Consider the following 12,207-nt stretch of genomic DNA (forward strand, 5'->3'; position numbering starts at 1 on the left):
ACAAAATGTATGAATTAATGTAGTAATATGTCTGCTGTGTGCTATTTTATTTTATTGATTTAAAAGATTTATACGATTACTAATATTTGAAAAATATGTATGCTGACTGCTCATTTTTTATACCGAGCAGCCATGAAAATGTATTCTTATATGCTGGGAAAGATGTTAGGAAAAGTTTTTAAAGCGGTCATCTTATTCTCTGAAAAAATCCGTACATATTCCTAATTCAGATGTTTTTTTAAAAATTATTAAAATTGAAGTCTTCTTAAATGGCTTCTCAGTTTATATTAAACATTCTCAATTTTTTTTATATATCTCTGAATGAAACAAATCTCTTCCAACACAGTAAAAATCAGGCCACATAATGATGTTAAATGTCCTATTTTCACTGAAAATCACATCGAGGGACTTTCTACCTTTTAAAATGATTTCAAATAATTTTATCAAAAATGGTAACACAAATAACCAAAATGACCGCCAAAACTATTGAAGTAAAGGAATTATAATATTTGCTACTTTTGGAGCGCATTAACATTTAAATCTTATTCGTATAGTATAATTAATTATATAATATGTTATATTATTAAATACTTTTTATATTCTTTTATTATGTAAAAATATACCGAAAATATATTATTCATCAATATTATAAACAATTAATTTAGAATGAACTGTCTTTTATTTTTAACCACTTCATTTATAAATCTTTTTTTTTTCATATCTGGAGGAAGTCATGTCAAGAAAATTCACACGGTTCATGTACACACTATTTTTACGAGATAAATACACATATCGCATCTACGATAAAATAGAATTTGAACGCAAAAAATCAGATTTTGAGTTAAGTACATACAATAAATTATAAAAAAACTGCTAATGCTAAAAAATTAAACATAATTGTAGCTTTACAATTTTACCACTTGAAAGCCTTATGAAACACGCTAACATTTATTTGAACATGGCCATTCTCAAACAGTGTCATATTTTAACTATTCTATATAACGATGGAGATTTTCTTTGAAAAGTATAATACCATTTTCCAAAATAAATCTATAATATATATGACACACCGGGATTGCTTTTAAAGGGTGGAAAGAAAAATAAAAACCCCATTAAAAAATCTCACTTTAAAGAGAGGTTATTTTAGTTTTTAGGCTCTGTCAGAAGGCTCTGTGAGAAATTCTGTTTTTTTTTTTAGTTAAAACTAAACTTTTATAATGACTTTTATATTCCTAACACCACAGATCTAATCATAAAATTTCTATCAGCTAGTTCATCTGGAATGCATAGTTCTGTTAGATATTCCGGAGCAGAGTTGTGCAGTGACTTGTACAAAAGCCAACATAGTTTGTATTTCGCCCTCTGTGGAAAATGTAGCCAGTGTGATTTCCGAAGTTGTGAAGTGATATGACCAAACTTGAGAGATTTCAAAAATCATTGACCGTAGGCAAATCATTTTATTAATTGGTTGACCTGTGTAGATACCATTACAATAATCGACTCGACACTAAAAAAGCATTTGTTAATTGACAGGCAGCATCAACCGTCAAATTTATGCTTATGCATTTGATTTGCCTCACCTGGTAGAAGCATGAACTTACCGTCCAACTAATTTGAACATCAAAAGAAAGGTTCGATTGTTATTATCATGGCTGTTCATTAGAAATGAAACTTTTCTTGAATTAATTTAGGGTCACGGAGCTCCAAGGGACGATCTGTGTAATGGATATTCTATACTCTTTTTTGTTTTCATTCAGATAGTACCAACGACATACCTGTCTATATAGTGTATAACAATCAACAAACTATATTGTTTTAGACCTATAAATATGAATTCATATAACACTTTGTTTTTAAATAAATATGAATGTTATATATTACAATAATGGAAACAACAATATCAAGTAAAAAATACAGTATCTTTAATATTATATGAAATTTGGTAAAATGCCTAATTTAGGATGAAACTACGTCCAGAACAAAATGGAGAATGCCATCAGCAGACAACTGACTGCGACGTAGGGAGATTTTCTTTCTCCGATTCGGGCACATTTCCAGAATGTTCCCAACAATCTGCAATTTAAAAAATAGCTAAATTAAAGTAATGGTAAATAAACAATAAAATAAAGTGCTAAATTCAAGAAAATTATATTTTCTTGAATGATAATTTAAACATATTCTTACCCAGTTTTATTTCTGTCAACAATACTAGGGAACAGTGACCTCAGATATGTACAAGTACATATTAGCAGTAACACCACCGACAAGAGGCTTTGGAAATTAAAAAGGGCACTCTGAAAATGAAAAACAAATACCACCGAGTAATATAGGACGAATATTTATGTTAGGTAGCGTGTCATATTGATATAATAATGCACGAGGTAAACATTCCATCCTGAACAAAGAATAATAAAGCGATTCTAAATAATGCTATGTATATACGATAATATAAATATAATCGATGTAATACAAATAAATTAATAATCTTACCATGATATTGACGTGTAATTTGACATATGATATTAACTGTCAACACCGCATTCGACAACTCATAATTTTAATTTGACATACTGAGTTGCCATATATATAAAAGGATTAACATACAAACAATACCTACTAGATCATATAGTTCGTCTAGTCGGTGTCCAAATCAAAAAAAATAAAAAAATCCACAAAATAAAATAGAAAAGACGAAAATAAAACTTTTAAAATTCGGAATTGTTGGGTCAACAAACATTACTTCCTTTAAATTGTATTCATTCTTTTATCTGTATGTCCCTAAATGAGTTTTTTTTTTTAAAAACTCCTTGGGAATATTGTATATAATTATGTATAATATGTTTTCAATATAATAAAAAAAAAAAAATAATAATCTTCAAAAACAGATGAAAAGTCAGATTTTTTTCCGCTAAAGTAGCGACAAATTTATCCACTTGTAACATTGTTTTTACCATAGAAAAAATGTTTTTCCAGAAACGAATCTGAAATCTGACGTTTACGTGACAGCAATTCCGTTTTCGCGGATTTGTTTTTACTTTTCTGATTTGTACGTCTGCCCTGCTTGAAATCAAACTAAAAGTTCAATTAAAATGCCAGCAATGGAAAATTATAAAAATGCAATGGCAGATAAAGTGTTGCTCGACATCGCAAATGTATTTTCAAAAGATGATCTACTGTAAGCATTATTTTAGTAAATTGCTGTATCATATTTATTTTCTGTATTGAAAAATTATTATAAAAAGTGTAACCTTTTAATAAATTTAATTGCACTTTTAGTCAAAAAAAATACGTAGTATATGAGATCACAATATTCTTTTTAACATGAAATATTTGTTTGGAAGTTTACTTTGTCACCCCGAATTAATAGGCTCTTGGAGATTTAATTAAATTCATTATATTATTATCATTATTATAATTTTCAATACAATATTCGCAAGCAATACTTTTTTAAACTTTTGAAAACAATTATAAACTTTCTTCCCAACTAAAGTCCTATTTTAAAATCTCCTCTTTGATGCGCCTGAACTACTGAGTTCAATAAAATTAAATATCCCAACTAGAAACCTCAGACAAAACATACTCTTTCATACAGATAACCAAAGAACTAACTATGGTTTTCATTCCCCTATGCCCAGAATTCTTAGGTCTGCCAATAAACATACCAGTCTTGATTTCTTTGATAACAAGTTGTCTTCTTTCATATGATCATTGAATCAAATTCGATTATAAACACCTCTCTCCCGCTTCCACTCCCACCAAGTCTACTATATACCATTGTGTCTTTCTACTTTCCTTTATAATAATTTCATATAGATAAATATGTCCTTAAAAATGCCCATTGGGCGTATATATAAATAAATTACTATAGTAAATGCTAGCATTATTTAGAGCATAGTAAAATTCAACATTATTTAGTACATGATAAAAAATACAAAAACTTTTAATAATTCTGGTTCATTTTTCCCTTTGGCTTCTCTCAAACTGTGTGTGATATCCTTTCTAGCAAATGCTTGAAATCAATATAAAAAAATGCAAATATATAAAAGTGTAAAAAATTCTAAAATGAAAAAATTAACATCACAAAATTGTTGAATTACTACATGTATATAAAAATTTAATTGTGCCCTCGTAAAAGGGCATATACTATACAAACAAAAAAACAGTTTTATTTAACTGTACAATGGTATACATAGCAACAAAGTATAATTGACAATCATTAAATTTTGTGAAATAAGCATCTTTATATTTAAAAAAAAAAGCCCAATTAAATTGACTTAATAGAGCTTTGCCTAAAAGTTTTTGTTGAATTACTCTAAAAAAAAAGTAATCAAATATACCCTTCTATGTGGGTATAATTCAATTTTTTTTTACGCTTACATCCACACAAGTGGCATATTGAAGAGTATGAACTGCAACTAGGACCTACACTTGTATCAAACGAGAAGGGGAGACGATTTCAGACTGCCTAAGGTGAAACTGACTGGAATTCAAAACAGCCTGGTTTATAAAGATTTAAAAGCATTCAGTGAGTTTCCAGAAAGTCTCAGGAAAGCTATAAACATATTCAGATTTAGAAAAAATGCTTAACTGGACTAAGAAATAGGTAACAATATAACATCTTCTATGTTAGTTCAATACTGTGTGGACCTTACTTATAAACTCGGGGTAAAGTTACGCCTAAGTATAGTGGTATAATTCTGATGGGAATACCATCCTTATTCTACCACTATAATAAGGATGGTATTCCCATTCAAATTATACCACCATACTTAAGTGTAACTTTATGCCAAGTTTATGAGTAATATGTTTTTTTGGGGTTTTCAGTTGAATGGCACAAGCCACATTGATTGGTGTATTTAAATGGTGAAATTCACCAATGGACTGCTTGCGTTCGATTAAATTCAATGCCGCGAATGAATTATCTCCACTTAAGAAGCAAGCAATACTTACTGCGTATATCCCTAAATCCAATACAGCAGATGAGACGTACTCGATTTGCGTAAAGGCGATACAGTGAATACGCCATGCGTTACTGCCATAATTAATTTTGCATACATGCAACTCAAAATAAACTACACTCAAATTGATTTTTTACGAAATCGCAAGGTTTATTGTCCTGAACATTTTGACAAATGGTTTTTCTGCAGTATTGAACTGACGATATAAAGATTTGATATTGACATTGCCTATTTTTTAAAGCGTCATACTACTTTGTAAAACTGAGTTATTTTTTATGACTCAAAAAGAACCTATACAATGCAATAACATTAATAATTACACTGGAATCTCTTTTTACGCAGTTTTGAAATAACACGGAAAAAAAATAAATGAAACGTTTAACAAAAATTATTTAACAATAAGTAAAAGCAACATAATTGTACTATTTGTTTTTTAATTCCGTACATCGCTCTTACTTACTTGGCGCAGAGAAGTATGCGCAAGGGAAGGGTGATAGTAAATAATCTTCGTTACGATTTTTTCAAGTATTTTGTTCTCATGTTATATATGTATATTTTAATAAAATTGAGGTACAATAAATTATCAAAAATGTATTTTTTTTAATCCCAAAATGATTTTTATGCAAGGAAACCGATCCACTGTTGTTCTTTTTTAAGTATATATTTTTTACAAGGTACTGCGTAGAACGTATAAAAAAGGTTCCGGTGTATATGAATATTATAATTATCGAGTTATTATTTATAATAAACAAATATTGGATTGATTGCAGTGAGGAATTTGATATTGTACCGGTCGAAACTAATAACAGCAACAAGTCCCCCGTCCTGCATTCAGAGCACTCGCTCGGCCTGGAGGGGTGGTGCATGAAGTACGTGTACAACTACTGCTACTCGGTCCTGATGAACCAGTTCATCTCCAAGGCGGACCGCAAGCCTACCAAGGTGAACATGGACAACTGTGAGGAGGTGAACCGGCTTCTGCTCGGAGCTCTGCTCATCAACCCGGACGTCTCGTCCTTCTGGAACAAGAGGAGAGAAATGTACCTCAAGAGGTTCCTCAAGTTTGACGATGAATTGAAGTTCACCAGAATCCTTCTGTCCCGGAAACCCAAGAGCAATGAGGCTTTCGCATACAGAAAATGGCTGCTAGAGAGATATTGGTCCGGTTAGTTACTGTTTAATTAGTTTTTAATAATTACATTGCCGCCGGCCGTGTCGACACAAATTTCGGCGACTATCGTTTTGAAATATTCCCAAAGTTTGATTAAATTACAGTTCAAATTTAATCTCCATGAACTGGCTTTAATGCATTTGGAGTATTGTTCAATTTATTTTATTTGGGATTATGAAAACATTTTTCAATAAAATGTTGTGTTTTTACGTAATACCTAAGTATCCATATAGAATCAATAGTTCAATCTTCAGTAATATTGCTTCTGTTAGATGGGAAGTGATTCCCAATATATGAACCTTAAAAATACAATTCTGATGGGTACTCTCTTCAGTAAAAATCCTGAAAAAAAATTAAGTAATTCATTACTTAATTAGTTTATCTCCGATGTAGTGGTTGGCGTGTTCGCATACAGTTTTCGATTTCTGTCAAGGTTGATATAAAATATTGGTTTAAAAGGTGGTTTTGCGCTGCTTTATTTCATTGTCTCTGGACCGGCTGGCACCTGAAGCGTAAAACTGATCACCTTACCCTCATGAGACAGTTTATTGAGATATGCTGCGTTTGCACTGGATGTGGGTAGAGGAATGATGATGCATAAGGGATTATTTTACTATTAACCTCAAATTTTTCCTCGATTTCAAATGCAGACCATGAGTCATCGATCGAAACAAATGGTAATCGGAATGAATGTCTAGTGAATACGGCGGATGGGGTATGACTTCTCATCATTCACATTTCAGGTTCATCTCATTGTTGCTTTGGGCTAACGGCATCCAAACGCAAATTGAAGATATTACAGGAAGTAAAATAAGCTTCACCAGTAACATAAGTTAGTTAATAATTATATTCGTTTGAAGTTATCGATTTTTTCATTTCAGAGGCGGCAGGAGAGCGACGATCTCGCGTAGAGGCCACTGTAGCAGCTGAATTGACTCTCGCACGCAGCTGCGCTCAGAAGAGCCCCAACAACTACCACGCCTGGACACATCGCATCTGGTTTATGAAACAGATGGCCGAGTACGCCCATTCCAGCGTCACGCAATATTGGTATTCGGCCGAACTCACTTTCTCCCAGCAATGGATATCGACGCATATTTCTGACTACAGCGGGTTTCACTACCGCCAGTTTTCTTTAAACTGCGCTTTGCAAACCAAAAACATCCCGTCTCTTCTCAGTGAAGCCGAGTACTCGAGGTATAAACAAGCGATATGTAATATTTTGTTGAATATTCAGGATTCTCACAGTTTTAACGACGAATTTAGCAGAGCGAAGACGGATAATGAAATTCTCACATGTATACTCGGACCTATCTTCCAAGATGATGATAGTCATAAAATATATAGTAATTTCTACGAGAAAATTTGTTTAGTGTCGTTTGAGCTTCTGCTGAATGAGGAACTATCTAAATTGTATGTTTCGCACGAATCTCTGTGGTGTCATCGACGATATGTAATTACCGCATTATTAAATATAATGAGTGAATATTTCGGTGAAGATAATTTTAAATCGAATACCTCTCCCCATTTAGAAAAATGCTTGAATCAATCTCCATCGGCTATTTCAAGATACCTAAATGAAATTCCGGACACTGACCGGATAGAATTCGAAATGAAAGAACCTAAAATACAGAGACATCATCACCATTCCGTCTGTAACAGTAATTTTTATAAAGCTCTGTCCATTAATGAAAAACATTTTATCGATCAGAGATCTAAAAGCGGAGACATGTTTTCAGTCAAATATCACAAATGGTTGAAGTATGTGTTTGGGTTTGCAGTTTAGATCGCGAGTATTAGTTTGTAGCAAATGTGTTCATAATTTACTATACTTATTATAATATTTTATAGTGAATCTTTACGTAAATAATTACGTTCATAAATCGATAATAAAAATAATTTATTTTTAGAGCACTGTCTTTTACTAGTCTTTATATTTACACAGAGGCAAACATTTTTCATATCTTTATGTTTGTCCTGCACAAAAGTGTTACTATTGCAATATATTTTCAAAATATATTATCCTAGTAAAATAGCAATACTTCAATCTAATCACTTTTAGAAATCTAATGCACTCTGCATGCCATATTTATTGAAATCAGGTTGATATTTAAAAAAATATATTATCTCGCCTTCAATTATTTTCATTTTTCCAAACCTCAAATTGTTTCATTATTAACTTGGATTCGGCTCACGGTTAATTTATTCGGTAAACATTCCTATTGTTTGAAATCTTCTAATGAGCAATTTATATAGGATGAAACAATCACTTAATATTTATAGCTATGACAAAATAAATTTTATAAACTTACAATGTATCGGTTTTCATGTCTGCAAATACTTCTCTTGGTTTCCATAAAACTACACGTTTTGTATGCTGAATTATTCTATTATTTGATCACATTTTTAATTTTCCATTTTGTGTTGTAAATCAAATACTTTTCATGTTTAAAATAAACCTTTACAAAAACAACCATATCATAAAAATGCAATGTTTAGAATGCAATCATTAGAAAGTGTAATAAAAGTAATTTAGCGAGTCAATATGTAGTAGTAGTTTATACTGCGATAAATCACTATATAATATTTTATATAGATAATGTTTCTATGAGGTGAATGAGGAAGTTCTTTTTTTTTAAAATTATTTATTGATAAACTATCAAACTAAGCCAATAAATATATATTTTTATGTATCGTATTATCATCGCTATGATTTTTTTTTTAAAATGTAATTTTGAAATTACTATGCCCGTGACATCACTAGCTGTCCTTCGGTGAGTTGTCCGGATTGGTGAGTTGGCTTCCCGGAAACTGGAAATCTATCCAACCCGTTGACTGGTAGATAAGTAAGAACTTGTGACATAGTTAGTTTTGATATTTTTTTTCGTATATTTGCGAGAAATTCGCCACGCAATTAAACGCTCTAATTTTTACCCCGCGGTAGAAAATGTTTTTTATATCCAATTTCTCATAGAGCTGATTTTCCTCATTATGATTCGATAATAGCATCCAACTAAATTAAGATTGCCACTTTTCCACAACTCTTTTCCTATGATCACAGTTATTTAGTACTAGTAAAAATGACTCCTCTATTCAAATATTTTGAAAGAAAATGAATTTATTCACTGTAAAATTTTGTTGTGTTTTTTGTTGAAAAGTACATTTTTACAGCGGAACCTCTTTTGGCACAGTAGATATTATGTTCCACCCAGTACCGTGTATGAAAAACTGTATTAAAAAAGTATACCAAAAAATGAACAATGGTGGATAGGCAGGTTTCCTTGAATAAAATCATTTTGGGATTTTTTTTAAATTACATTTTTACTATTTATTATACCTTAATTTTATTAAAAAATACTTGAAAAAATCCTAACAAATATTATTCACTATGTCTATCATATTGCCGTGATCGTAGAACGACGACGGATGTGCGAAAATTGCGACATTGACTTTCTTTTGTATCATCATCATCATTCCCTTTCCGCACCTAATGGTGCATAGGGCACTGCATTGGTACACCAATCGCAGCGTATCTTGATAATTTTTGTCACATGAAGGTAAGATGATCAATCTTACGCTTCAAGTACCAGTCCAGGGACTATGAAATATTCTATCTTTTGTATTGATCTTGAAAACATTTTTAGTGACCGACCTAAACAAGATTTTCAGCCAAAACTGAAACCGAATTTTGGCTTCTGTTCTAGTTTTGTCCGAAGTCACTTCAAAACACCCAAAATTAAGCATTTTCATTCTTAAACCTTACAAATTCAAATAAGTGTTAAATAAAGTACGCAATGAAGTAAATTTGTTTATTTTTAGCGGTTTTTGGTTCGTTGTTATGTCATACAGTTCTTTAATGTACGCCATAGGAACTTTAACTTATCAACTATAAAGGTATACAACAATAATTATCATTTAAATTATGTTTTTATATATATATTCTTTTTCTGTTGATTTCAATTATACTCTTATTTAGTTTTTTTTAATACTACTATATTTAATTATTATTTTGATGATTTTAATGATACCATTATTTTATATATTTGATTATGTGTGATTCTTAATTTGTAAAATTTATATTTTAAAAATTATTTCTGATTATCTTTTTTGCATTGTATTCTTTGGAATTTTATTATTTATAACATTTACCTTTTTTTTCTAGATTGTTATTCTTTGTCATTATAATTTGATCTAATTAATTTTACTATGTATTTTTTTTGTTATTTATTGTGGCTTGACACGGGCATAGCCTAAAAAACCTTAATAAGTTCATTAATATTTAAACTAGTGTGATTTTGAATGAATAAATAAATAAATAAATTATAAATGGTATATAGTTATACAACTAACCAGCCGAAAGCCGAAACAATCTACAGGCCGAGGTTTCACTAAAGCCGTCACTAAAGGTTTTATATCACAGCTTTAAAAATAAATACATATATAACTAATTCAAGTATCAAAGGATATACTTTTGTACTAATCAAGTTATTAAATAAAGTGTAAAAAAAATAATTAATCGCTCTCATGTAAAGTTAAAGAAAATCTCATGCCTCATTGTTCTACAATTGTGACGTTTTATTATGTCCCTAGTAAGTAAAAGAGCTATGAAGGGAATTCCAAAAATGAATAGTTTAATTATTATATTACTTTTATGAATTGTTAAATCGATGTTATCATAAAAAATAAAAAAATAATTGTATTGTGTTATTTTGAGGCCGCATAAGAGGTTCCGATGTATACTTGAGTAGAAATAATACTATAACCAATCAAATAAATACCAAACACTTTTATACGTAATATAAATACTTTATTACTTGTAGTTTAATGTTTTTAAATAAAGCCATTTCAATGTTTTTGTTACAAAATTGTTAATTATATCTTAATTACTTTTATCAACTGACATTTAATTTCAATGTAAATCCATTTGAATTGTTAACACATCATTGTGTCACAATACACTTCATGTCTTTTTAATGCCCGCAATTCTTTTATATTATTGTTTAATATATTAAAATATATTTTATCTATGAAATAGTTTTGTCAATGTATGATTTATTATAAAATATACATGTTACCACTAATATTAACACAAACATATTGTATATGTTATTATTTAATATAAACCTGTAGATATTTTATTATTTATAGTTAGCTGTACAAAGTTTACATTTATATAGCGATGGTGTTCATTAATTAGTATGTAAATATTTTTTTCTGTTATACTTTGAAAACAATTAAATCAATTTATTATTTGGAAATATGAGTTTTTATTATTCAGTCCTACCTTATGGAACGTAGAATTTCTAACGGTGAAATAAGTAAACTGTTGTAAAATTAAATAGATAATTTACTAATATTTTTAATTGAATCAGCATTCACTTCATAAATTATTATCAAAATAAAACTTTGTTATTAGTGTTACACAATTTTTATTATTTTACACGAACACTACTATAGTTTTGGGAAGCACTCCTCCCATCGACGGGTGATATAAAACTAATATAGTAAACACAGAACATTGTTCACAATGTTATAGAATTTAAACGAAAAATAAACAAATTAATCAGTGAAACTTAGAGCAGGGGGTTTTTTTTCCACTTATCTAAGGTGTTAGCATATGAATGGATAGTTATCTAAAGTACAGATATGAAAACATGATCAATGAGGGACAGGACATTGAGTAGAATTTATTTCTTAAAATTTATCACATAAGTGGAAGTTACAATAAATTAAGTCTAAGATTTAATGCGTGGGAAGACATCGCTCGGCTAAGAGAGTGTTAACAGATGCGGGTCTAAGAGGGTGAGTGGGGTGAGGGGGGTCGCAAAGGGCAAATGGTATAATCGATGTGCCATCATTACTGGGACAGGTAAAATTCCATATTCCGACTAGTAGGTTGAGAAACAATGAAGTACTGTTCATCGATCAGCATAGAACAAACTACGGCCTTAATTCTCCAATGACCCATCTTTGTCATAACTCAAGACAAGATCTGGACTTTTTTGGTTTAAGTTTACAACAATTTAAACAAGCACTAAATAAATAATCCAGATCTTGTCTCAATGTCCCTTATGTTTG

The 12,207-nt window shown here is 30.3% G+C and overlaps 2 protein-coding genes across 2 annotated transcripts; one reads left to right on the top strand and one right to left on the bottom strand.

The window, feature by feature from the left end:
• Nucleotides 1–1,900: 1,900 nt before the first annotated feature.
• On the bottom strand, nucleotides 1,901–2,581 carry ksh (transmembrane protein 167A-like protein ksh). The gene is made up of 3 exons (XM_088231810.1): nucleotides 2,491–2,581; nucleotides 2,185–2,294; nucleotides 1,901–2,073 (listed from the first exon to the last, which is right to left on the bottom strand). The coding sequence occupies exons 1-3, from the start codon at nucleotides 2,491–2,493 to the stop codon at nucleotides 1,968–1,970; spliced, it is 219 nt and encodes a 72-aa protein (XP_088087936.1). The 5' UTR covers nucleotides 2,494–2,581; the 3' UTR covers nucleotides 1,901–1,967.
• Nucleotides 2,582–2,996: 415 nt separating this feature from the next.
• temp (protein prenyltransferase alpha subunit repeat-containing protein tempura) lies at nucleotides 2,997–11,316 on the top strand. The gene is made up of 3 exons (XM_088231808.1): nucleotides 2,997–3,175; nucleotides 5,729–6,123; nucleotides 7,011–11,316. The coding sequence occupies exons 1-3, from the start codon at nucleotides 3,090–3,092 to the stop codon at nucleotides 7,913–7,915; spliced, it is 1,386 nt and encodes a 461-aa protein (XP_088087934.1). The 5' UTR covers nucleotides 2,997–3,089; the 3' UTR covers nucleotides 7,916–11,316.
• Nucleotides 11,317–12,207: the final 891 nt, after the last annotated feature.

Source organism: Micrasema longulum, unplaced genomic scaffold (assembly GCF_059751315.1).
Source record: "Micrasema longulum isolate JH-2025_06_02 unplaced genomic scaffold, ASM5975131v1 h1tg000921l, whole genome shotgun sequence".
In the NCBI taxonomy this organism is placed as follows: Eukaryota; Metazoa; Arthropoda; class Insecta; order Trichoptera; family Brachycentridae; genus Micrasema; species Micrasema longulum.

Bases quoted from the DNA above. Each gene is read 5' to 3' on its own strand.
- temp (XM_088231808.1), top strand. From the start codon at position 3,090: ATGCCAGCAATGGAAAATTATAAAAATGCAATGGCAGATAAAGTGTTG. The intron at 3,176-5,728 runs GTAAGCATTATT...GATTGATTGCAG, and splicing joins TTTTCAAAAGATGATCTACT to TGAGGAATTTGATATTGTAC. The intron at 6,124-7,010 runs GTTAGTTACTGT...TTTTCATTTCAG, and splicing joins GCTAGAGAGATATTGGTCCG to AGGCGGCAGGAGAGCGACGA.
- ksh (XM_088231810.1), bottom strand. The intron at 2,074-2,184 runs GTAAGAATATGT...TTTAAATTGCAG, and splicing joins GTTGACAGAAATAAAACTGG to ATTGTTGGGAACATTCTGGA.